Below are 26,760 nucleotides of genomic sequence, written 5' to 3'. Positions count from 1 at the left end.
AATTTATCATAGCACTTGTGTCATCAACAATTACTTCGATCACAAGATCCACAAACGAACACACTTTGTTGCTATTTGGCTGCCTCATTGATTTACAAACATGGAATACCACTTTTTCATCGCCCACCTGGAAGGTGAGCTCGCCAGCTTTCACATCATCTAAGGCCTTCCCTGTAGCAAGAAAAGGTCTCCACAAAATTATTGGCACCTCGTAGTCAACCTCACAGTCAAGTATCACAAAATATACGAAAAGGATGAACTTGTCGACCCGAACTAACACATCATTAATTATCTCCAATGGTTTTTTTATTGTCCGATCCGCCATTTGCAATCTCATGGATGTGGGTCTTGGTTGCCCAATCCCCAACGTTTTGAACACATAATAGGGCATTAAGTTAATGCTTGCCCCCAAGTCACATAAAGCTTTGGCGAAATCGGCACTCCCAATAGTGCACGGGATTGTGAAAGCACCGGGGTCTTCCAACTTTAGAGCCATGGAGTGCAAAATAGCACTCACTTGATGTGTCATTTTGATCATTTTACAGTTCATTGATCTCTTCTTTGTTACCAAATCCTTCATGAACTTGGCATATCCCGGCATTTGTTCTAAGGCTTCAACCAACAGCACATTTATGGACAAACTTTTCATCATATCAATGAATTTCTTGAATTTATTCTCATTGTGTTGCTTTGAAAGTCTTTGAGGGTATGGAGGAGGAGGCCTTGGCATTGGTGCCTTAGCCTTTGGCATTACCGGCTCCGCCATGTCAATTACGTGCTCCCTAGACGGGTTCACTTCTTCTTGCGTCTCCTCCACATTTTCATCAATATCATCCCTCGCTTCTTCATTAGCTTGAACATCATTGCTTGGCTCATCATCATCTTGCACCAACACATTATCACCCACATGTCTTCTTTGGTTTAAGATACTAACAACTCCACCTCTTCCACTTCTTGTTGTCACGGTCATTGCATGCCCCGTATTCCCACCTTTTGGGTTCACCACCATATCACTAGGTAGTACCCCCTTTTGGCGAGTATTTAAAGCTTGAGAAATTTGGCCAAGTTGAATCTCCAAGTTGCGGATAGAAGTGTTGTGGGAGGCTAATTAGGAATTGGAGTCGGCGTTTTTCTCCATCATTTGCTTAAACATGTTTTCAATATGTTCCATTTCACTGTTGGAAGAACTAGGACCTTGCGACGTATATGGAGGTGGGTTGTTTGGTTGTTGATACATCGGGGCCTCTGAAAGCCTGACCCCTGATTTCCTTGATCGCTATTGTTCCAACCCCCTTGATTATTGTTGCCTCCCTAATTGCTTTGATTGTTTCCACCCCAATTACTTTGATTATTTCCTCCTCAATTGCCTTGATTACCTTGAGTACCCCAATTGCTTTGATTATTGTTGTTGCCACCACTCCAATTTCCTTGGTGGCCTTGATTGTTCCAATTTCCTTGGTTTCCTTGTGATCTCCATTGTTGTTGATTTGGAGCATTGCTTCTTTGACCTTGATAATTGTTGACATATTGAACCTCTTCATCTTGCTCATCATATGAATCATATTGATTATACCCACTATTACTTTGCTCAAATTGTTTCATATGGTTTTGTACTTATTGATCTCGTTGCCGTCTTTTGTTTACCATCATATTCACCCCCTCCATAGCATTCACTTGTTTCACCCCTTGAATCTGTTGAGGCTGAGCCTTGGACAATTGGTTCATGGTGGTTGTCAATTCCACAATAGCTTGCCCATGATCATGTAGCTCCTTGTGTAGGTGAATAACATTTGGGTCACCTTGAGGAACATTGGCTCTACTTTGCCACACTGAAGAGGTGTTCGCCATCTCATCCAAGATTTCACAAGCTTCAGTATAAGGCGTGTTCATGAAGTTACCCCTAGCGAGTTGATTTACCACACACTGATTCGTTGTGTTAATCCCCCTGTAAAAGGTCTGTTGGATCATGGCCTCGGTCATATCATTATTCGGGCATTCTTTGATCATGGTACGATATCTTTCCCAAATCTCGTGCAATGGCTCAGTGGGCTCTTGTTTGAAGGTTAGAATTTCATCCCTTAGCGTAGCCATGTGCCCCGGAGAGAAGAATCTGGCAATGAACTTCTCGGCCAACTCATCCCAAGTGTGGATGTAATGATTGGGCAATCTCTTTAACCAGTCCAAAGCCTTTCCCCGTAGAGAAAAGGAAAACAACCTTAACCGCAGTGCATCCTCGGAGACATTCGTTTGCTTGCTCCCCCAACAAGTATCGATGAAACCCTTGAGATGCTTATAGGCATTTTGGTGTAGAGCTCCGGTGAAGAAACCTCGCTGCTCAAGCAGTGTAAGCATAACATTGGTTATTTGGAAGTTGCCTAATCCGGGGCGGGACTATTGCACTTGCATAGCCCTCGTTCGGCAACACCCGGTGCGCTGCTCTTGGTGGAGGTGGGGGAGGGTTTGGGACATTATCATTAGGTGGTCAGCCTCGCCTGTTTACTTGAGGCTCGGGATGAACCTCATCCACTTGATCATCATCTACCTCATCCCCCCAATGGTATATTTCTGAGGGGCTCGTTGTTAAGGGCCATTTTGTACCTAAAAGTAATTCACAAACAAAATTAGGGACTCGGAAAGAAAGAAAGACAAAGCACACAAATACCTAGATATATAGCTAAATACTTTAACTTCCCGGCAACGGCGCCAAAAATTGATCTCCCACACCACAATTAAGTAGTGAGGCGTTCGATGCAATAATAAACCCAACGAAGGTCGGGATCGAATCCACATGGAGTTAGAAAATGGGATTAGGTGTATATATAAGTTAATTGCAAGTTTTGACTCCAATTACACTTCCACAAACTTGATTGGTGTTCTACTTCTACTTTACTCTATTGTTTGCAAGTATAAAACTAAGGACAATATTTTTGGTTTTGGGTTTTTCAAATGATTAAAAGGGACTAGGGTCGTGACTTCTACCTAGGTGGTTATCTAATGGGTTGTAAAATTCAGGGCAAATTTGATTAGTTGGGATCGTGATGTAGCAATCACATCCGGGTACTCACTCTATACCTCTCGGTAATTTGAGTGATTTTGCCCAATTTGGCTTTCTCAAGTCCAATTAGGTATTTGCACAATACAAGTGATATTATCTCAAGTCGGGTATTACTATCTCTAGGTTTAACCCTTTAATTGGGGCTATCAATTTCTTGAGATCACCCCAATTTCTTGTTAGCCAAGTTTTCCTAGACTTAGTCTCTCTTTCTCAAGTAGGGGCTAAGTCAAATAGGCATGAATCAATGTTGCAACCATTGATTCTAGGGTTCAATCATGAACAAGGCTAAATATCACTAACCCAATTAAAAATAAGCCCTAAATTAAACACCCATCAAATACCCACACTAGAGTTGGGTCACAACCCTAGCTAAAGATTTAGCTACTCATGAAAAATAAAGAAATACAAGAAGAAATTAAGATAGAATGCATAATAATTGATTAGATAAAGAAAATCTAATGTTAAGAAGTTAATCTAGTACAAAATTCCTCAAAATAGCAAAGACAACCGCTCAGGTGCACTTCTGAAAACTCTACTTAACCTAAAAATGATAAAAAGTTCTATTTATACTAAGCTGAAAATATCTGACAAAAATGCCCCTACGAAGGTTGTGCGGTCGCATAATTCAGGTGCGGTCCGCATAATGAGCTACTGCGGCCGCACAATTATCGTGCGGTCCGCATTCTTGGGACTTTGGGCTTGGAACTTGAGGGCTTCTGCGGTCCGCATAAAAATGGATAGGGCCGCACAAAACTGTTGCGGTCCGCACTCCTTACTTTTTTGGACTTGACAGCTCTCTGATTCTTCAATTCCGCATAATAATGAATGTGGCCGCACTTGGCCTACTGCGGCCGCATAATTTAGGTGTGGTCCGCATGCCTTTAGCTGGCCTAAGAGCTACTCTCTGAATCTCCCCTCTGCGACCGTACTAGGATTGTGTGGTCCGCACTGCTTGCCTTTTTGCCCTGTTTTTGTTCTTGTTCACTTTTGACTCTTTTATGAGTTGATTTTGACTTTTTTGGCTCGTGTCCCAATATTCCTGCAAGTAAGCACATTTTGTTAGTTTCCGGGAATGCCTTTAAGCATTTTTTAGCAAAATCGCAAGTAAAAGAGAGCAAATAATCGGTCAAAATCCCCATTTATCAGTGGATTCTAGAGGAAAAGCGGTAATTGAGCATTGAGTGGCCTTTAGATCAAGGTAAGTGTCGTGGTTAACCTTGACTTGAGGAAATAGGACTTATTTGTCTATTTGCTATATGTTTAAATGTTGGGGAACAACGTATATGTGAGGTGACGATTACTTATGCATTGTAGTCGGGTTAAAGCATGCGGGTGGGGCTTGGTTTCTTGCAATTATAGCTTCCCTTGTTCATGTTATCCATGTTTAGACTAGTATTATTAAATTGATCGTTCTTATCAAGTTTACGGATCTTCTGGTGATAATTGAGTATTGATTCTGAAGTTGAGGTTGATATTGTGGAACCAAATGTTGAAGTAAGGCTTGTACTTGTTATTCTATCTCCTTGTTGTTATTTGTTCATTGCATTATGGTAAGGGAGAGTGTTAATGCACGAAAGGTGATGTCGTGCCATATTGTGAGTGTTAATGCACGAAGGGTGATGTCGTGCCATAGTGTGAGTGATAATGCACGAAGGGTGATGCCATGTCATATTGTGAGTGTTAATGCACGAAGGGTGATGTCGTGCCATGTTATGAGAGTTAATGCACGAAAGGTGATGTCATGTCGTTTCTATTGATTTTATGGTGAGGTTGAGAGTAAAAGCACGAAGGGTGATGCCGTGCATTTTTTCTTTACTGTGTTTACTTGTTCTTATTGGTTCATAGTATATTGGCTGTTCAAGTTACTATTCTGTTATAATTCTCTATCTCGTATACCCCTCAGCATGTTCCCCCTCCCAATAGTACATGTTTAGATATTGTTTGTACATATATTGTTAAATTGCACAAGTTCATTGCCACCCCAGTGCTTCAGGATGTTTTGGTCCATTTGGTGGGCCTTATGGAGAGTGTGGCCCAGACTGGCACATTCCCCATGGCACCAGTCATCTCTCAGGTTGGAGGAGGAGCACAGATTCCTACTACTCACACTCCGGAGCAGATGGCTCCCCAGTATCAGACTACAGTAGCTCATCCGGTCGGAGTAGTTCAGCCGGTTGCTGCGGCACAGGCCGGCGATGGGTCAGCTATGTCTTCTGAGGCTTTATGGAGATTGGACAGGTTTACCAAGCTCTTCCCAATTCACTTCAGTGGTGCTCCTTCATAGGATCCCCAGGAGTATCTTGACAGCTGTCATGAGGTGCTACGAAACATGGGTATAGTGGAGACCAATGGGGTCGATTTTGCAGCATTTCAGATGACTGGTTCCGCCAAGAAATGATGGAGAGATTATTTGTTGACCATACCAGTGGGGTCGCCTGCTCTTACTTGGGACCAATTCTCTCAACTCTTTCTAGAGAAGTTTCTCCCTATCACACTGAGAGATGAGCACCGTCATCAGTTCGAGCGTCTCCAGCAGGGCAATATGACTGTTACCCAGTATGAGACCCGTTTTGTGGATTTGGCCCGTCATGCTCTTCTTCTGCTTCCTACCGAGAGAGAGAGAGAGAGTTTGGAGGTTTATTGATAGACTTGTTCAGCCTATCAGATTGTAGATGGCTAAGGAGACTGAGAGTGAGATTTGTTTTCAAGCGGCTGCCAATGTCGCCAAGCGAGTCGAGATGGTTCTTGCTCAGGGAGGTCAAGGGTCTGACAAGAGACCACGTCATTCCGGTGGGTTCAGCGGTGCCTCATCTGGAGGCAGGGGTATTTTTGGTAGAGGCCATCCTCCCAGAACGTTTCATTCAGCACTCCAGGCATCCCATGGTGCCTCAGGTGGTCGTGGCCCTCATATGCCTTATTCTGACCAGCTAGCCTACAGTGCACCACTAGCTCCTATTAGCGCACCTCCGCTCTAGAGTTTTCAGGGTAGTTACTCAGGTCGACATGGTCAGTTTTAGGGTCAGCAGTCACAACAGCCGAGGTCCTGTTATATTTGTGGTGATCCGAGGCACATTGCTAGATTTTGCCCTCGGGCATCAAACAGCTCACAGCATCAAGGTTTTCGTGCCATGGTCCCGGTACCAGACCACCCGTTCAGCCAGCTAGAGGTAGGGGTTAGGCAGCTAGAGGTGGAGGTCAGGCTATTAGAGGTGGAAGTCAGGCTGCTAGAGGTGGAGGCCAGCCAGCTAGGGACCGTCCTAGAGATGTAGTTCAGAGTGGTGGGGCCCAGCCCCGATGTTATGCTTTTCCAGCCAGGCCTGAGGCTGAGTCATTAGATGTTGTTATCACAAGTATTGTTTCAGTTTGCAGTAGAGATGCTTTAGTTCTATTTGATCCTGGTTCTACTTATTCCTACGTGTCATCCTATTTTGCTTCATATTTGGGTGTGCCTCGTGATTCTTTGAGTGCTCATGTGTATGTGTCCACACCTATGGGAGATGCTATTATTGTAGATCGTGTTTATCGTTCATGTGTGTTTACCATTGGGAGTTTTGAGACTAGTGTAGATCTTTTACTTCTCGATATGGTCAATTTTGATGTTATCTTGGGTATGGATTGGCTGTCACCTTATCATGTTATATTGGATTGTCATGCCAAGATGGTGACCTTAGCCTTGTCGGAGTTGCCTCAATTAGAGTGGAGGGGGACTCATGTCCATTCTACCAGCAGGGTTATCTCTTATATGAAGGCTCGACGTATGGTTGAGAAGGGGTGTCTAACTTATTTGGCTTATGTCCGCGATTCTAGTGTGGAGGTTCCTTCCATGGATTCAGTACCAGTTGTTCGTGAGTTTCCAGAGGTGTTTCCTGCAGACCTGTCGGGGATGCCACTCGACAGGGATATTGATTTTTGTATTGATTTGGCTCCGGACACTCAGCCCATTTCCATTCCTCCATATCGTATGGCCCCGCCAGAGTTGAAAGAATTGAAGGAACAGTTGCAAGACTTGCTTGATAAGGGCTTCATTTAACCTAGTGTCTCGCCCTAGGGTGCACCTGTGTTGTTTGTGAAAAAGAAAGATGGATCAATGAGGATGTGCATAGATTACCGGCAGTTGAACAAAGTCACCATCAAGAACAATTATCCATTACCGAGGATTGATGACTTATTTGATCAGCTTCAGGGTGCCAAGCTGTTTTCGAAGATTGATTTGAGATCTGGCTACCATCAGTTGAGTATTAGGGCATCCGATGTCCCTAAGACAACTTTTCGGACTATGTACAAGCATTATGAGTTTCTGGTGATGTCCTTTGGGTTGACAAATGCCCCAGCAACATTCATGGATTTGATGAACCGAGTGTTCAAGACTCATTTAGACTCCTTTGTGATCGTGTTTATTGACGATATGTTGATCTACTCCCGCGGTCGAGTGGAGCATGAGCAGCATCTTAGGATTGTACTTCAGACTCTGAGAGCCAGCTAGTTATATGCTAAATTTTCAAAGTGCGGGTTTTGGCTGGATTCAGTCACTTTCTTGGGGCACGTTGTATCAGCAGAGGGCATTCAGATAGATCCTAAGAAGATTGGGGCAGTTCAGAACTGGCCTAGACCCACTTCAACTACGGAGATCAGGAGTTTCTTGGGTTTGCGGGCTATTACCGTTGATTTGTGGAGGGGTTTTCATCTATAGCAGCCTCGTTGACCAGGTTGACCCAGAAGGGTGCCCCATTCAGATGGTCAGACTAGTGTGAGGCGAGCTTTCAGAAGCTCAAGACTGCTTTGACTACAACGCCGATGTTGGTGTTACTCACAGGTTCAGGATCTTATACAGTATATTGTGATGCATTTCGTGTAGGGCTAGGTGTGGTATTGATGCAGGAGGGTAAGGTGATCGCATATGCGTCACGGTAGTTGAATGTTCATGAGAAGAATTACCTTGTCCATGACTTAGAGTTGGCAGCCATTGTTCATGCGCTGAAGATTTGGAGGCACTATCTTTACGGCGTGTCGTGTGAGGTCTTCACGGATCATCGGAGCCTTCAGTATTTGTTCAAGAAAAAGGATCTCAATTTTAGGAAGAGGAGGTGGTTGGAGCTATTGAAAGACTATGATATCTCTATCTTGTATCATCCCGGGAAGGCCAATATGGTGGCTAACGCATTGAGTAGAAAGGCAGCGAGTATGGGCAGCCTTGCGTTCATTCCAGTCGGTGAAAGGCCACTTGCATTAGATGTTCAGACTTTAACCAACCAGCTTGTGAGGTTGGATATTTCAGAGCCCAGTCATATTCTAGCTTGTACAGTCGCTCGGTCTTCTTTGTTTGAGCGTATCAGAGATCGACAGTGTGACGACCCTCATTTGTTAGTCCTTAGGGACACAGTACGGCACAGTGGTGCCAAGCAGGTTACTGTTGGAGATGACGGAGTTTTGAGAATGCAGGGTCGTGTTTGTGTGCATAATGTGGATGGACTTCATGAGTTGATTCTTGAAGAGGCCCACAGTTCCCAGTATTCTATTCATCCGGGTGCCACCAAGATGTATCAGGACTTGCGGCAGCATTATTGGCGGAGGAGGATGAAAAAGGATATAGTTGCATATGTAGCTCGATGTCTAAATTGTCAGCAAGTAAAGTACGAGCATCAGAGACCTGGTGGTTTGCTTCAGAAGATAGAGATTCCTGAGTGGAAGTGGGAGCATATCACTATGAATTTTGTTGTTGGACTCCACAGACTCAGAGGAAGTTCGATGTAGTTTGGGTCATTGTAGATAGGCTGACTAAGTCAGCGCATTTCATTCATGTGGCAGTTACCTATTCTTTGGAGTGGTTGGCAGAGATTTACAGGCTTGCGTTGCCACCGGGGTTATCAGCAGTTCATCCGGTGTTCCACGTGTCCATTCTTCGGAAGTATCACGGTGATCCGTCCCACGTGTTAGATTTCAGCTCTGTCCTCTTGGACAAGGATTTGACTTACGAGGAGGAGCCAGTGACTATTCTAGCCCGGCAGGTTCGACAGCTGAGGTCTAAGAGTTATCCTTCAGTTCGAGTGCAATGGAGAGGTCAGCCCATTGAGGCAGCTACTTGGGAGTCTGAGTCAGATATGCAGAGTAGATATCCACATCTTTTCACCAGATCATGTACTTTTCTATGTCCATTTGAGGACGAACGTTTATTTTGAGGTGGAGAATGTGATGATCCGATAGGTCATCTTATATTTTAGAACCTAATTCTGTGTTTCAGGTCTCAAAATTCTCATTTTAGCCTTCCTCGATTTGTGTGCACAGTCCGGGTGTTCTTCTGGAAGGCTTATATGGTAAAAACTGATAAAAATAAGAATTTTGTCTTAGAAATTCATTTAAGTTGACTTCAGTCAAAGTTTTGAGCAAACGGACCCGGATCCATATTTTGATGGTCCCGGTAGGTCCGTATCGTAATTTGGGACATGGACGTATGCCCAAAATCGAATTCGGAGGTCCCTAGCTCGAGTTATGAATTTTTGTTGAAAATTGAAAGTCTGAAAGTTTAATGGTTTTTAAGAATTGACTAATGCTTGGTCTTGTTGATACTGGGTCCGTATTTTGGTTCCGGATCCCGATACAGGTCCACTATAAGAATTATAACTTTTCTGTCGAATTTGGTGAGAAACGGAGTTGACTTGACCTGATTCGGACGTTCGGTTGTGAAAATAGAAGTTTTAAAGTTTTCTTGAAAATTTCATTTGATTTGGTGTCCGATTCATAGTTTTAGGCATTATTTTAGTGTTTTGTTCGCCCGAACGAGTTCGTATGAGATTTTTGGAATTGTGTGCATAATTGGTTTGGAGCCCCGAGGGCTCGGGTGAGTTTCGGATAGGCTACGGGTGTTTTGAAACTTAGAAAATCTATTTTTTTTGTGCTTCAGCTGTTATCTGGTGTCTTCTTCTTCGCGTTCGGGAAGGTACTCTCGCGAACGCGAAGAGTAAACTGCGGCAGGGTGATTTTCTTAATCGCGAACACGGTAGCTGGGTCGTAAACGCGAAGCAATGGGGGCCTTACCCTTCGCAAACATGACTAGTTTCTCGCGACGCGAAGCTTTAGGGACCTGAGGGAGGGGTCAGTCATTCTTCTACGCGAACGCGAGCATTGGCTCGCGAACGCGAAGGCCAAGGGGAACAGCCTTCGCGAACGCGAAGGAGGACTCATGAACGCTAAAGCCACTCGGGCTGCTACTCATCGCGAATGCGGCAGGCCCTTCGCGAACGCGAAAAAAGCCTGACGCCCAGACCTTAAAACAGAACCAAAATGGAATTTTACCCATTTTCATAAACTCTCCATTAGAGCTCGGCTTAGGTGCGATTTTGAAGAGAAAATTCAACATCAATTCATAGGTTTGTACTATTTAACTCATTTTCTTCCATTTCTATCATCACCCATTAAATTCCTAGCCTTAATCTTTGTTCTTTCATTGTAGAAAACTTGGGATTTAGGAAGAATTGGGGGGGGAGGGTTACAAATTGGGGATTTAGACCTCATTTTGGGGTTGGATTCCGAAACTAATTACATAATCGGGCTCAGGGGTGAATGGGTGAATGGATTTTGGTCCGAACCTCGGGTTTTGACTAAGGGGCCTGGGTCGATTTTTAACTTTTGGGGGGAAAGTTTGGGGAATCTAAATTTATGCATTGTAATTAATATTTTTAGCAATATTTGATATTATTGAGTCGTTTGTGGATAGATACGAGTGGTTTGGAGGTGGATTCTAGAGAAAAAGTGGTAATTGAGCATTGAGTGGCCTTTGGAGAGAGGTAAGTGTCGTGGTTAACCTTGACTTGAGGGAATATGACTTGTTTGTCTATTTGCTATATGTTTAAATATTGGGGAACAACGTATATGTGAGGTGACGAGTACTTATGCGTTGTAGTCGGGTTAAAGCATGCGGGTGGGGCTTGGTTTCTTGCAATTATAGCTTCCTTTGTTCATGTTATCCATGTTTAGACTAGTATTGTTAAATTGATCGTTCTTATCATGTTTATGGATCTCCTGGTGATAACTGAGTATTGATTCCGAAGTTGAGGTTGATATTGTGGAACCAAATATTGAAGTAAGGCTTGTACTTTTTATTCTATCTCCCTGTTGTTATTTGTTCATTGTATTATGGTAAGGGAGAGTGTTAATGCACGAAGGGTGATGTCGTGCCATATTGCGAGTGTTAATGCACGAAGGGTGATGTCGTGTCATATTATGAGTGTTAATGCACGAAGGGTGATGCCGTGCCATGTTATGAGAGTTAATGCACGAAAGGTGATGCCGTGTCGTTTCTATTGATTTTATGGTGAGGTTGAGAGTAAAAGCAAGAAGGGTGATGCCATGCAGTTTTCCTTTACTGTGTTTACTTGTTCTTATTGGTTCATAGTATATTGGCTGTTCAAGTTACCATTCTGTTGTAGTTCTCTATCTCGTATTCCTCCCAGCATGTTCCCCTTCCCAATAGTACATGTTTAGCTGTTATTTGTACATATACTGTTAAATTGCACAGGTTTGTTATATAGGTGTCTTGTCATAGCCTCGTCACTACTTCATCGAGGTTAGGCTCGACACTTACCAGTACATGGGATTGGTTGTACTGATACTGCACTCTGCACTTTCTGTGCAGATTTTGGTATTGGTCCCAGCTGATCGAGAAGCGTAGCAGCTCGGACTGGTTCATTGGAGACTCAAGGTAGATCTGTTGGCGTTCACAAACCTTGAAGTCCCCGTCTATCTTTTTAGTTTTTTTTTTTTTACTGTTTCTTTCGTTCAAACAGTTGTATTTCTTTCAAACTTTTACTTGTAGAAAATTCTAGAAGTTCGTGAATTGTGACTCCAGATCCGGGTGGTAGTAATTAATGAAGTTGTTATATTATTCCGCACTCGCTGTATTTCATTTTAGCTTCCTTGCTGTTATTTACTTAATTGAATAAGGATTGGATTAATAATTCTCTAACGTCGGCTTGCCTAGCAAATAGAATGTTAGGCGTCATCACGGTCCCAACGGTGAGAATTTCGAATCGTGACAATACAGTAAATAGAAAATTCACCCATTCATAGACACGACACACTAAACCTGCCATATTCACACACTAAACCAAAAATTCAGACACCAATACAATTCACAAAAAATACACTCATCCACTCACATAGGATTTCTCACACATTTTACGCTCTACAAGGAAAAACCTAACCAAAATCCCTACCTTCCTAAGCCGCAGCCGCCGTCACTATTTCACCATGTGAAGGCTCTTCTTTATGCAGCAAAATCGAGCCCCACCTTATATATTCTCTTCTCCACCTTCCTTGCTGCCTATGACCACCATGTGAATCCACACGAATTCCGCCTGTCTATCATACTAATGGTACACTGACACTCACAATTTTACAGAAAAAATAATATATTGAGTGACAATAGAGTTTCTGAATTAAAAGCAATATTATGTAACTCCTACGTTATAATCTTTTTGTGTGGCCAGTGTAATAAGGAAAGAAATTAATAAGACATATTTGAGAAAGATGTAAATAGGTTATATCTAATTTTCAGCATTTTTCCCATGGGAAAACTAAGAGAAAAAGGCCAAAAAAAAAATGAGAGAATAGATAAATAGGAATCCTAGCATTAGAGAGTGCGACATCAAATTGTTATTATCCAACTTTTTATATTTATATATATATAGAGAGAGAGAGTGAGAGTTCAAAGTCAAAAAGTAATTAAAACAGTGGTACTAGTAAAATAACATCTCCTTTTGTAGTTTATACTCTTAACTAAGGTCACTCAAAATACAAGTAATCCCTCACGTTGGGTATTGTCATTGTTAAAACAATTGAAACTCAAAAACTGAACGAAGTGAGTACTTAAAAAATCGAACCTCTGACACAGATCCAAAGCCTATCACCCAGGGCATATTAAACCCGGTCCGAGTTCAACCGACTCACCACCGGTCCACCACCGTGTTCCTGATCGCAACCTCTCGGCTCTCCTCTCCGGCGACTTCTCCGATCAGGTTACACTTCACTTTCCGATTTTCATTTCCTCATTCTATTACAAATTCCCTCAAATTCCTAAGTAGTGATCCAATACCTCACAAAGCCCTATTCTATATCTGTTGGATCCTTATCGCTTCACAGTTTCTATTTATCTAATTTACTAATTATTGCAGTTATTATACTCATTTTCTAGTAACTTATGTTTGTCGTGTTTATTAGTTGAATAAATGTAGTGGTTTCTTCGAAGCAGAAACACAAATGCTACAGTTATATTTTCAAATTATTACAATCTAATGAGTTGGTTACAAGCATATGATCGTAATTGAGTAGAAAAGGCAATGATTTGAGCCTGGGTAGATCCAGCATGCGTGCACCCACTGCCCCGGACTGGAACTCTATTATTTTGGTATAAACCGGTATTCACGACCCACTAGTTCAGTGATGAAGCCAGGAATATCAGCTAAGTGTGTTCAAAATTTAATATATATGTATAGAAAGTGATTTTTGACCTATATGCGGTGTAATTTTCTCTATACAATGTAGAACTTCCAACGAGGGTGTTCAACTGACTAACCTTTAGTCTATTTGGCTCGGCCACTGACTGGTCCGTTAATCTGGATTCATGCCATGTAGGGCCATTAAAGGAGGAAGCCCTACTATGGTTTTCTCCATTCGCAAGGTTCGAACTTGAGACCGATGGAGGGATCGCATCCGTCCCCACACTCCTTGGCTGTACTTGAACTCTATGTGCGCTTAGAAAATTAACACACGCACACATATGTGTACTTTTAGGAGTCTAGGATTAAGTTTGGATAATGAAAGCTAAGATTTCATTTTTGTAGGTAGTTACAGGGGAAATCATGAACTTCCTGATGCTGAGGTCTAATCAGACTGCAGCTTCCGAGCACTCACCTGCTCGTGAAGTTCAATCGGAGCCAAACCATGCTTCCAAACCAAGTACTACTTTAGAGGGTCTTATTGCTGAAGATCCTTTTCCAGAGGGTGAGAAACACGATGGTGAGGGTAATGAATATGGGAATGTGGATGAAGATCTTGTGGATGCAAATGAGAGGACCAATTCTCGATTTGTTGCCAACCACATTGATGTTAAAGATGAAGAAGGATGGATAACTATTCCAAAGGGTAACATCTTCCTTCTTTTCTCCTTTTCTCTGAAGTCTAAGCTTTTTTGTTTTCCGCCTTGCTCTTGATGCTTGGCATCTGTATCTGTATGCCCATTACCGATTAGATGTGCTACATCACATGTCTTGGACTATATTGATACGTAGCATATGGCCATATGCATTAGTTGTTAGAAATGGAGAGTACTCTGAATTGCTTTACCACGGAGTGGGAGTTTGTTCGACATCTATAGGAAATTTCTATTTCCTTAACTGTGTGGACTCCTTATTACTCTCTGTCTGGACGAGTTGCAAGCCTCTCTGGAGTCATTTGTCTTCAAAGTTAGAAATTCTATTGCCTAAAAATCTCCAGTACAGATTGGTATAGTAGCTTTACGCCGAATTTTATAATGTCCTTCTACCTCAAGTTGTGAGAAAGAATCTTGTTAGGAGTTTAATCTACACTCCTGTTGTCAAACTATCGCTTGTATTCATCCTACTGGTCTCAATAGCGATTTTAAACTTTAGATTACCATAGTTATTATGGAAGATTGTCCATTCTTTGAAGGAGGGAAAGCACTTGTACAAATATTCTCTTCTCAGTGGACAGTTTGTGAATTCAACTCTTATGTTCTCCAAAGGTTGGGAGCTTTTCTAAGAGGGAGTCGGATGGTTTTATACCTATTGATGGCCTGCCTAGTGTCCTTTTCGGCTATATGCTCTTGGTTCCATTCAGTAAGTTACTCATGGGTGTCTGAATTGAGTGCTTGGAAACAGGGGGATCCACAATGTAAGCTATGGGTTTGGCCGAATCCAATAGCTTTGGCCTAGACCCTACATATGTGTTAAGATGTCCACTAATTATGGACAAATATTAAATTTCAAATGCAGTTATTAGCATCTGAGGTCACTGTCCTAGAATCCCGAATCCATGAAGTTCAAAATCTAGAGATTGGAAATGTTAGCATCTTTTGCCCTCCTTGTTTAAACTGAAGGGTATCATTTATAACTTTTATTGTGGATCATCACTTCAGTTCTGATAAGAATGCAGGGTAAGGTACTTTCTTTTATTCTAGTTCCCAACATTATTATATATAGTTTTGGATCATAATTACTGCAAGTATTCTGTGAATATTTTACGTATCAAACTTTTTAAAATAGGAAAGTCTGATTTGTTCCTAGCAGTGCTTGGCATTTGGCAATGGCATTTTAGCTGGATCAAACTATTAGTCAAGGATCTAAACCTTCAAAAGTTTTATCTGTAATATTCAGGAACAACACTGAAAAGTTGCATCGTGAAGAGTACTTCTGCTGTCTTCTATTTCATCTCTACTTTTTCTGTAAGCTCTTGGACTATTCAAGCTTGGGTGTACAGAAGGATTCAAATAGTCCTGACTTTCGTCTATTTCTTTTTTCACAAAATGTTGTTTTCTTCATCTTCTGAAAGCTAATATATTTTGTAATTCTGTCTTTCATATATTTATGTAATACTTAATTTTGTCTTGGATGAAATCTAATTGGTGTGCTTGATTTTTCCGTCTGACCTGTTTTATTTTTTGCTTCAATAGTGTTCGACATTCAAAATGTTTGTCCAGTAATTCAGAACTCATATCTAATGAACTAATTACCAAGTCTTGACATGCCTTTCCAGATAGGCTTCCTGATAACTGGAGTGAGGCATCAGATATATCATCCATATGCTCACTGGACCGTTTCTTTGTTATACCTGGTAGCTACAACTGTTAATCTCCTTTTCTTGTCTCCTCCTCTCCCTCTGTTTTTATATCATCGTACACCTTTTTTCAGATTTCCTCTTTTATTTATTTCTAAAATTTCATCAATTATAGGTGAACAGGTCCATATACTTGCATGTCTCTCAGCCTATAAGCAGGATACAGAAATTATTACACCTTTTAAAGTTGCGGCCGTCATGAATAAAAATGGTATAGGACAAAGCAACCAGAAACAAAATGGTAACACAGGAAGTAATTCGGGGTCTGTTTCCCCTGGAGGAGCAGTGGATGATAGTAGTGTGAGTGAGAATGGTAATGCAAAGATTGATCCTGAAAAGGAGGTTTTTGCTGGTGAATCTCTGTTGAGATTGGAAGATTACAAAAGACAAACAGAATCACTAGTACAAAGGTTTAACAATTCTCACTTTTTCGCTCGAATTGCCGAGTCTAATGAGCCTCTGTGGTCAAAAAGAAAAGCTATGGAGGAAGTCTCTGATATGAATGGAGCAGATGGCTCAGAAGCAGTAAAGACACTTAAAAAGAAGCTATCTTTGAGTACTTCCACTGATAAGGGAAACTTTGATGCTAGAACCTCTGGTGGAGTGGCAAGAAATGCTGTCAAGTGTTGTGCCCTTCCAAATGGAGATATAGTGGTATGTTTGGCAAAAATTTGTAGTGTCTGCAGTTATACTTAATCTCTAGTGAAATGTCTACAAACCAAACCACATGCCATAACCTTTTGCATTCTGTTTCTTTCATAGTGTTGGCTTTGGTATCTGCTGTCATGTTTCTGTTCTTATATTGAACTTATGCCTGCATGAACCTGTTTCCTGTTACTTAGCTCATGGTTAGCAGCTCTACAAGAAACATAGTTTCTTGATTGTATTACTTAGCACATGGTTAGCAGCTCTACAAGAAACAATTTCTTGATTGTAGGAAATGTCAACTGTGACAAAGAGGATTTACGTGGTTGAAAGCAGAGGCAGATCCAGAATTTTAACATTATGGGTTCGAGTTTGGGCTTCTACCATCGCCCATTTAATTTACTTGGTTGGAAATCTGTTATTTTGTACTTATTTAGTGGATTTTTAACATGTAGAGTCCATATATTACATGCTAGATCCACCCCTGGTTGAAAGAAGCCATATTCAGCTTGTGTTTACAAAAGTTCCAAAAATCTGCTGTTGTCCAGTCAAAACAACATCTTAGATGTGGAGATGGTGGTCTGATGTCCTACATAAGCTTTTCCACAGGGATGGAGGTTGTTTGGAAAGGAGTTCTGGGAGGGGTAACAATGGATTTTGTAGAGTGTGGTTCTTGAGAGAGCGGCATCAGTGTCCAGGAGAAGGTTGTTTGGTGTTGAATTGGATGACTCTCAAATTTTGGGTTTCTGTGAGGGTTATGAAACTTGAAAGTTCTAAATTCTAGGAAATTATGAATGTGTTCTCTCCAGGCCAAGATGGGTTCTTTAGAACAACTTACAGAAGAATGGTTTTACTGTTCAATGTAGTGCAGGGTGAGAAAGTGGATTCTACGGATCTCATCCCTTGTTATATTATCTCCTTATTCAAGTCTATAATTTCCACTGAAGACAATTATATCTACAGATCTTATGTATCAAACAAAAAACTAAAACTACAGATCTTAGACAAGTATTGTTTTAGTGGTGTGAAAGTTTAAATCAAAGTATGAAAAACGTTTCCTCTTTTCCCGCTCTTTTTGTGCTTCCAGACTTGGGATTGTATTACTTAATTGGTATGTCTTTTGCCCTGGAGAACGACTGATGTGGATTCAATTTTGTTGTCTGGAAGGATGCAGGTACTTTTACAAGTAAATGTCGGTATTGAGTTTGTGAGAGATCCGGTGCTGGAAATTCTTCAATTTGAGAAGTATCAGGAGAGAAGTTTGTCGTCTTTGAACGAGGAGAATTTGACTTATGCAAAGCAGGATCCCTGTGGTGAACTGTTGAAATGGCTACTTCCTATAGACAATTCTATTCCCCCTTCAGCACGACCTTTATCCCCGCCTCAGTTAAGTTCTAGCGCGAGCATTCGTAGTACGTCCACAAAGCCCACCTTATCTGGATCTTCTGGATCGCAGCTCTTTTCTTTTGGTAACTTTAGAAGTTACTCCATGTCTTCACTTCCACCAAATAGTGCACCACCTCCGTCTGTTACAACCTCCACTGCTGCACCAAGTTTTAGTCCAGAAGATTGGGAACGTTTTTCATTTCAAAGGTCAGTGAAGAGTGATAAGACTGGGAGTGAAGGGCTTTTATCTTTTAGAGGTGTATCTCTAGAGCCAGAAAGATTTTCTGTTCGTTGTGGTTTAGAAGGTATTTTCATTCCTGGAAGGAGATGGAGGAGGAAAATTGAAATTATTCAACCGGTAGAAATTACTTCTTTTGCTGCTGACTGCAATACAGATGATCTCCTTTGTGTCCAGATCAAGGTGGGTTTGATTCATTAGCCTGAGTAACTTCATCAACTCCCTCATTGTTTATGTATTAGAACTTTTTACTGGATATATCAATGTAGGTAGGAATCTAATGTACCTTATGGCTTGGGCATGTCTAGACGATTAATATGAAATTAGTAATCTTTGCAGAATGTTTGTCCAGCAAATGCACCTGACATTGTTGTCTACATAGATGCCGTAACAATCATTTTTGAAGAAGCTTCAAAAAGTGGTCCTCCGTTATCATTACCAATTGCATGTATTGAAGCTGGGGATGACTATAGTTTGCCAAATTTGGTCCTCAGGTTTTCTGCAGTTCATCTCCTTTATCTTTTTCTAATAAGGGTTTATCTTCTTTATCTAATTCTAACCACTATGAATAGTGCTAGTGTGCTGACTCACAACAAACTTCACTTCTTGGCCTTGTGTATGTAAATTTGTATTTAGCGCTTGAACTTTTCCTAATCTACATTTGTTTAGTGTTTATTCTTCTCTGTTACTGGGAGATTGGAACATATATTGACCATCAACAGAAACAGAAGCATCCCTTCCATTGAGGCAGGTCTTATTAAGAAATCTGAAAATATTACATCAGGATTAGAATTTCTTTAAACCTGCTGTTTTTTAGCCAATTACCAGTGATCAAGCCGAATATTGACATTGGAGGAAATTTGAATATCTTACTACTTTTCTCCAAGTATGTTTAAACTAAGTCCACTAGTCATCGGTTAGGTGTTTCTAGATTAAGGCTATTATTTTTTATTGCTAGCTTCAACTCCAGTGTTGGCCTTACTTATTGTTGGAGTTGTTATAACTGCTGGATTGAAAATCTAAAGAGAGTAACTGCAATATGCCCGCCCTTTGCAGGAGAGGTGAAGAACACTCTTTCGTTCTCAAACCAGTCAATCCCATCTTGAAGAGCTCCAGCGGCCATAGTGGAAAAACTTTTCGATCTTCACGGGTACATTCTAGAAGCGCAGCGTCAACATGGCACCATTTCTCCAATATTGAGGAAAGAATTATTGGGTCACCTACTGATCAGTATGCAGTTCTGGTATCATGTCGATGCAACTACACAGGTAGAAACTGTTTTTAGGTATTTATCCAAAAAAAAAAAAGGAACTCTTTTTAGGTATATGTATCTGAAAAATATTATGGGTTATTAATCTCATTAAGTTCTCGGATCTTCTGTGGATACTTGTAGAATCAAAGTTATTCTTCAAGCAGCCAACAAGCTGGAGACCACGAATTTCTAGGGACCTTATGATCTCTGTTGCATCTGAAATGACAAAACAAACCCTTGGGTCTTTTGAAGGAGGTGCTCAGCTTCCAGTACAGGTTTGAACATGATATGAGAATACATGTATTTTTACTTGTCAAGATGAAGGTTTTCTCTTAAATTGTTCAATTTGTCAGGTCTTAACTCTTCAGGCATCAAACCTGACTTCACAAGATCTAACAATGACAGTGCTTGCTCCAGCTTCCCTTACATCCCCACCTTCTGTGGTGTCATTGAGCACTTCACCAACATCACCAATGAGTCCCTTCATTGGTTCTTCTGATTTCACAGAGAGAGTGAGTATTGATAAGCAAATAACTGCTGCTCAGAGCAATAGCTTGGTATCAGTTAATCAAGTACCGGAAGGGAAAAATCTTTCTCAATCAGTTTCATTTAGTGAGAGGGCCACTCCCATACCTGATGTGCTTCCAAATGGCGATTTAGGTTGTACACATTTATGGTTGCAGAGCAGAGTTCCCTTAGGGTAAGCATTTATCTGTTAATTTTCTTTATTGCTCATTCGAAGTTTAACCTTACACCTCTTCTTGGTGGCTTCAGATGTGTGCCCTCTCAATCTACAGCAACCATCAAACTTGAACTACTCCCCCTGACGGATGGTATAATCACACTTGATTCTTTACAGATTGATGTTAAGGAGAAAGGTATTAGCAGAGCTCAAATTGTTAAATTTATTTCCTGCCTTTTTAAATTTAAATATCCGCATTGAAGTGGTGGGATTTGGCATCAATCCCTGCCGATATATGTATTAGCAGAGCTCAAAGTTTTACATTTGTTTCCTACCTTCTATTTAAATATCCTTTGAGGTGGCAGGAATTTGGCATCAACCCCTGCCCATATACGAGTTTCCCGAAAAAGAAATGCGTGAAGGGTGGAGAGGCGGTTATAATACCTAGCCTCCTCAATACCTTGTGAATTACGAATTCACAGGTCCATCTTATTACAACACAATGAACTTATGACCAAAGGTTGCACCCTAAAGAAATAAAAGGCATGGTGATGTTGGTTTTTGCAAAAGTTTGGAAATGGATGAGCTTTTTGTTAACATTTTCACCTGAATATAAGAAATACCAGGAAGTCTGATTCATATCTTATTTCCTTTGGTTCCTTTCTCCTGCTCTTGCTTCAATTACTACTCAAAAATTAGCGCAGGATATGAGTTACACTTGCCTTGACAATTTTGTTTTGGGGTTTATTTGGATCAAAAGAACAGAGATGAGGTCAGTTAAGAGGAAAAGAAAGGAGGAGAAGTTCTTTCCCATATTTGGCCTTGTGAAGGGAAAACAAAGGATTGGATGACATGACAGTAATCCTCTTAAAACGCGTATCAAGATGGAAAAGGACTGTAATTTGTTTTTATGAATATTAGAACTTATTGAGCTATGGTTTTGCCCCAATTTCGTGTGGGAAATATTAAGCTTCTGTAAATATGTGACTTTCCCCTCGTGTTAACATCCAAATTAATGACCAGATTTTCTGATAAAGAAAGAAATGAAGAAAAAATGAATACCCCACTTTAATCCTTTCCCTCTTTATGTATGTTTCTTAGTTTTCTCAATCTCAGGGTGTTTCAATTTGATGATACACTCTATTCTCCAGATCTCTACAAGCCTCCAGCATCAAATGGAACTATGCTTCAGTGAGCATGTCCAAGTTATTGAGTCCGCAACCATTTTCTTTGGTTTTATTTTTCACCTGTCCAAAGAATTTGACTGTGCTCTCCATGTGGTGTATAATCATTTTTAGCTGTCTTTATTAATTATCTGTGCCTTCCATTCTTCTTCTTCTTGCACCATCCTTGTCGGGTAGACTGCAGAAAGAAGAGTAAGCCCTTGATATAATTAGTCCATTTTGTGTTATATTTTATGAACTAATTGAGAAAATTTATTGTAAAAGTATGAGTGAACGCTTCCTCTGGTGCATGTGTCGTCTTTAATTTTTCAAAAAATTGTGGAAAATGTTCTTTTGTATGTGCTACTATCTGCTTGTTCCTTTTGATTCTTGTGGTATTGCTTGTTGATTTTCTTTGTTTGTGGTCATTTGAGTACATAGCAAGTTGAAGTCATTGTAAGAGAATGAATTTACTGAGACAAATACTCTGCATTGGCAGGTGTAACGTATATTCCCGAGCATTCGCTGAAGATTAATACAACTTCAAGCATTTCCACTGGGATCATATGAGGTGGACTATTCAGGTTTTGGATGCGAAAGCATAAGCGGACAGAAAGATACGCTTAGTGCAAGTATCATACATAGATGATGCGCGGTTGAGATGTAAATTTGAGGTATCTCTTGTGTGATTGATGATTTTGTGTAGTTTTATTTTGTATCCGGTTTCATATGCTAGTCTTTAGAAATGGCATGTGATTGACGAACTAAAGGATAATGGATTATGCGTAGAAATTATGTCTGTACCTTTTTGTAGATGGTGTTATGTTCAATTCGAAACACCTACCAGGGGGAGAAGTGAAAAGCAAAAGGAATAGTATCATGTTTGTGTATAATTGATATTATTCTAAAGAAACAAAACCATAATTGATCAGGATGGTCAGGTCTCAGATTCTTGGAGAATTCTTGCTCTCTGTGTTTTGGGTGTTCAATCCATTTTCTTTAATTTGCTCTTTGATCTATGTCAAGTGTATCTGGTGTAACTGCTCTTGCCTTTTTACACAACCAGCTTGTCCTGATAAGCTTTTTTTTCTTCTTCTTTTCTACAAGTATCCGACGACTTCACCAAGGCGTAAAGTGTTATCTATTGAATGGTTTTCTATTTTAAGAGCTCGAATTTGAGACTTTTAGATAGATGTACAAAACATGTTTCATTCAATTTTGACGAAATAAAATGAAAATGACTCCAGTTTAACTAGACTTGCCCGTTTTTCCATTCCCTTCCCTGGTGTCCCCATATTGAGGGAACATCTTTAATATTCACTCTAGTTGCCCAATTTTTTATATTCAAAGTACTGGACTGCTATCAATGGCAAAGCCAGTATTTTCACCAAAAGAAGTCAAAATTTTAAAAAGTAAACATACATTATGTTAAGGGGATTCAATATTAACTGTATATATATGCATAAAAAATAATAGTGATTGGAAACCCTCTTGCATTCCTTAGCTCTGCCACAGAGTACTACAACAATATGCAATTACGCCTCAATCCTAAGCTTTTTGGGATCCGTTGTATTTGGACTAGAAACTCTATTCTCTAATGTACTCTAGTTGTTTATGGTCAAAGTACATAGAGTATCAATCGTGAATTGACGTATCAAGAGCTAGTTGGGAGTGGTAGATAAGCTCATGACCTACTTAAGTCATGTCGAGCTGGTTATGGTCAGGTAATTTTTCAATAAGGCTGCTGACCTTTTGCATATGAAAGGGCGAGCCACATTTTACGTGCGTGACAGAAACATTAACCCTTTGAATTTGCAAATTGTAGAAAACTAAGCTTTCTTTTGGGAAAATTGTATTCTTGCCACCTTTCGAATATAATAACCCTCTTATGTTCTAAACTCATGTTACTCTCTTCTTACACTTGTATACGGTCAAAATCGAGTTTGCCCTTCGTGTAATTAGTCAAGATTGAAACATGATGGACTGAGGGTCGTCATTATAATATCGAGATGAGATATGAAGCCAGGTTATCGAGCTCAAGATTCAGGGACCGATCAATACCGAACTCGAGTCAATATCTAGCTCGAGTCAAAATCGAGCTATGATGTGAAGTGGTGTTATCGAGCTCAAGATCCAGAGACCGATCAATACCGAGCTCGAGTCAATATCGAGCTCGAGACCCAGAGACCGACCGATACCAAGACCGACCAAGATCGAGTCAAGAGACAAAGAGCCGTTGTAGCCGCACTAGGGGAGAGAATCTCGGCGAAAATTAAGGAAAAACTAATTAACTAATCTATCATGGGATCCCACTATGTATTTTTAATTATATCCAAAGTAGCGTTCTTCCACTATATTAAGAGTGACTATCATTTATGTAAGGGGATCCATACATTGATACACTCTCACATTTCAAAGATTATTGAGATTTACACACATATAGTAAAGATTATCCTTTTTTGGGTTTTGAACATTGATTCATCTTGTTCATTTATAAATCATTCTCTACTCAATTTTGGTTTATATTAATTCCTTTTTACAGTCAATATTGGATATATTTCTACTTATTTTTTCGATTTGTACCAATTTATACCACGTATCCTTAGAACCACGTATAAATTCAACTCTATCCGTTTTCGGGTAAACAGTTTGGCGCCCACCGTGGGGCCAAGGATAACAGTGGTTATTTGGTACGAATCTCTACAAAACACACCATTTTACACTTGCTCTTGGAAGTGTTTTTGATTTCAGGTTAAAAACGACGAACTCTCAATTAATGGCCCAACCTATCGACAACGAAGCTAGCCTTCAAGATGAGAACAACAACCTGGCGACCGGGGATGAAAGGCCACTCGTCGATCCCGTTGGAGCTCGGGCCGTAGATCCAATTGACGTTAATTCACATGTGGCCATCGAGGCGAACCAACGTTCCGACCCCGAAAACAGCATTCATGGTGGAACTCGATCTGCAATTCGAAATACCCAAAATGTTGGAGAAAAAGGGATCAGTCTGCGTATGATTTTTGAAATGTTGCAAGCTCAACAAGTAGCAATAGCTCAGTTGCAGAGCTAAACCCAGGCACCAAGCAGGGTCGAGCCCGGTCCACCTCGAGAAGTCACCCACAAAACGGGGCCAGTTGTAGTAAAATCAAATGAACAAGAATCAGGGACTAATCCCGAAATTATTAGGATGCTCGAGGAACTAACAAAACGAATTGAGTCAGGAGAAAAGAGGATTGAAGCAAACGACAAAAAAGTAGAAACTTATAACTCCAGGGTTGATCAGATCCCGGGGATACCACCGGTATTGAAGGGCTTGGATTCCAAAAAATTCGTACAAAAGCCTTCCCCCCGAGTGTGGCTCCCAAACCGATCCCCAAGAAGTTCTGCATGCCCTAAATTCCTAAATATAATGGGACGACCGACCCCAACGAACATGTCACCTCTTACACATATGCCATTAAAGGGAACGATCTAGAAGACGACGAGATCGAATCCGTATTATTGAAGAAGTTTGGGGAAGCCCTGTCAAAAGGGGAAATGGTATGGTATCATAATTTACCGCCTAACTCTATCGATTCTTTTGCTATGCTTGCAGATTCTTTCGTAAAAAGCACATGCCGGAGCCATAAAGGTCGAGACCAAGAAGTCGGACCTTTTCAAGGTAAAGCAAAAATATAACAAGATGCTAAGAGAGTTCGTATCTTGTTTCCAAATGGAGCGAATGGATCTACCACCGGTCACAGACGATTAGGTTGTTCAAGCTTTCACTCAAGGTCTGAATGAACGAAGCTCGATGGCTTCACGACAGTTGAAGTAGAACTTGATCGAGTACCCAGCTATTACCTGGGCCGATGTACACAATCGATATCAATCGAAGATTAGAATTGAAGACGACCAGTTGGGTTCTGGGTTCATTATTAAAAGGGACATCGACCGAGAACTAAGGTCGAACAAGGACCGATATCAGCCGTATAACGGAGATCGTAGGGATAGCGAACCTGCATGCAACTCCGTACGAGGCGAAATGAGAAGTGATCGAGACTAGGGGTCTCGGGGGCTGATGAACAAGAATAGGTTCTACAGGCATACCGGACCTAAAGAAGCACCACGTTTATCAGAATATAATTTCAACATCGATGCATTCGCCATCGTGTCGGCTATCGGACGCACCAAAGATACTAAGTGGTCTCGACCTCTACAGTCTGATCCAGCCTAGAGAAATCCCAATCAAATGTGCAAATATCATGGCACCCATGGCCACAGAACTGAAGACTGTATGCAGTTGAGAGAGGAGGTAGCCCGGTTATTCAATGAAAGGCACCTTCGAGAATTTTTAAGTGATCGGGCCAAAAACCATTTCAAAAATAGAGATTTCAATAGACAAAACGAACAAGAAGAGCCACAACACATCATCTACATGATCATCGGAGGGGTCGATATCCCCTAGGGGTCGGTGCTTAAACGCACTAAGATGTCGATTGTAAGTGAGAAGCGATCTCGTACTTACGATTACACACCTAAAGGAACCTTGTCCTTTAGTGACGAATACGCGAAAAGAATCATGCAACCCCATAACGATGCGCTGGTAATATCTGTACTTATGAATAAAACTCAAGTTAGCGTGTGTTAATTGATCCAGGTAGTTCGGCCAACATCATTCGATCAAGGGTCGTAAAGCAACTCAGTCTACAGGACCAGGTCATGCCCGCAACCCTGGTACTGAACGGATTTAATATGGCAAGTGAAACTAATAAGGGCGAGATAATCTTGCCAGTATATATGCTCTGGATCATCCAAGAAATGAAGTTCCACGTGATCGAGGGCGATATGAGATACAACGCCATGTTCAGGAGGCCATGGATCCACAACATGAGAGCAGTGCCCTCGACCCTTCACCAGGTTCTCAAATTCCCAACATCGGAGGGAATCAAAATGGTCTACGGGGAGAAACCGATCGCAAAATAAATATTTGTCGTCGATGAAGTGATTCTGATATCTTCACTATCATCGACAAAGGGATCAGATTTGAAGGGGAGACGGGATACCAAATAGCAATCACAAACGCCAGCCTCGACCCAACTAGAGAATCAGAAGACTGACGAAGATGATGACTATGGGGTCCCTCGATCCTTCGTGGTCCCCCATGATTCTGACGCTACACAATCAACCGTCAAAGAACTAGAGCAAATCACGCTAATCGAACATCTGCCCGAATGAAAGGTATACCTGGGCATGGGGTTAGATCCCGAGCTCAGGAAAAGGCTTATTCAATTTCTTATAGCTAATATGAACTGTTTCGCTTGGTCCCATCTTGACATAACAGGGATCCCACCGGAAATAACCACTCATAGACTAAGCTTGGATCCGAAATTCCATCCGGTAAAGCAAAAAATAAGGCTCCAGTCTGAGGTCAAACATGTCTTCATCAAAGACAATGTAACCAAACTTCTTAAAATAGGATCCATTCGAGAAGTAAAATATCCTGAATGG

The 26,760-nt window shown here is 41.0% G+C and overlaps 1 protein-coding gene across 3 annotated transcripts; it reads left to right on the top strand.

The window, feature by feature from the left end:
• The first annotated feature begins 12,774 nt into the window (after window positions 1-12,774).
• On the top strand, window positions 12,775-22,224 carry LOC107826609 (uncharacterized). 3 transcript variants are annotated; one of them, XM_075247158.1, is made up of 11 exons: window positions 12,810-13,065; window positions 13,891-14,191; window positions 15,821-15,898; window positions 16,017-16,555; window positions 17,721-18,353; window positions 18,510-18,664; window positions 19,227-19,438; window positions 19,564-19,697; window positions 19,776-20,023; window positions 20,215-20,300; window positions 21,767-22,224. In XM_075247158.1, exons 2-11 carry the CDS (start codon window positions 13,909-13,911, stop codon window positions 21,835-21,837), a joined length of 2,439 nt encoding a protein of 812 aa, XP_075103259.1. In that variant the 5' UTR covers window positions 12,810-13,065; window positions 13,891-13,908; the 3' UTR covers window positions 21,838-22,224. The 3 variants fall into 3 exon arrangements, with proteins under 3 accessions (XP_016509094.1, XP_075103259.1, XP_016509093.1); XM_016653607.2 differs by having other exon boundaries at window positions 19,776-20,122; window positions 20,197-20,300; XM_016653608.2 differs by lacking the exon at window positions 13,891-14,191 and having other exon boundaries at window positions 12,775-13,065; window positions 19,776-20,122; window positions 20,197-20,300.
• Window positions 22,225-26,760: the final 4,536 nt, after the last annotated feature.

The sequence above is a fragment of the Nicotiana tabacum genome, chromosome 24, assembly GCF_000715075.1.
Source record: "Nicotiana tabacum cultivar K326 chromosome 24, ASM71507v2, whole genome shotgun sequence".
NCBI classification, from domain to species: Eukaryota; Viridiplantae; Streptophyta; class Magnoliopsida; order Solanales; family Solanaceae; genus Nicotiana; species Nicotiana tabacum.
This window is presented reverse-complemented; position numbering and strand designations above follow the sequence as displayed.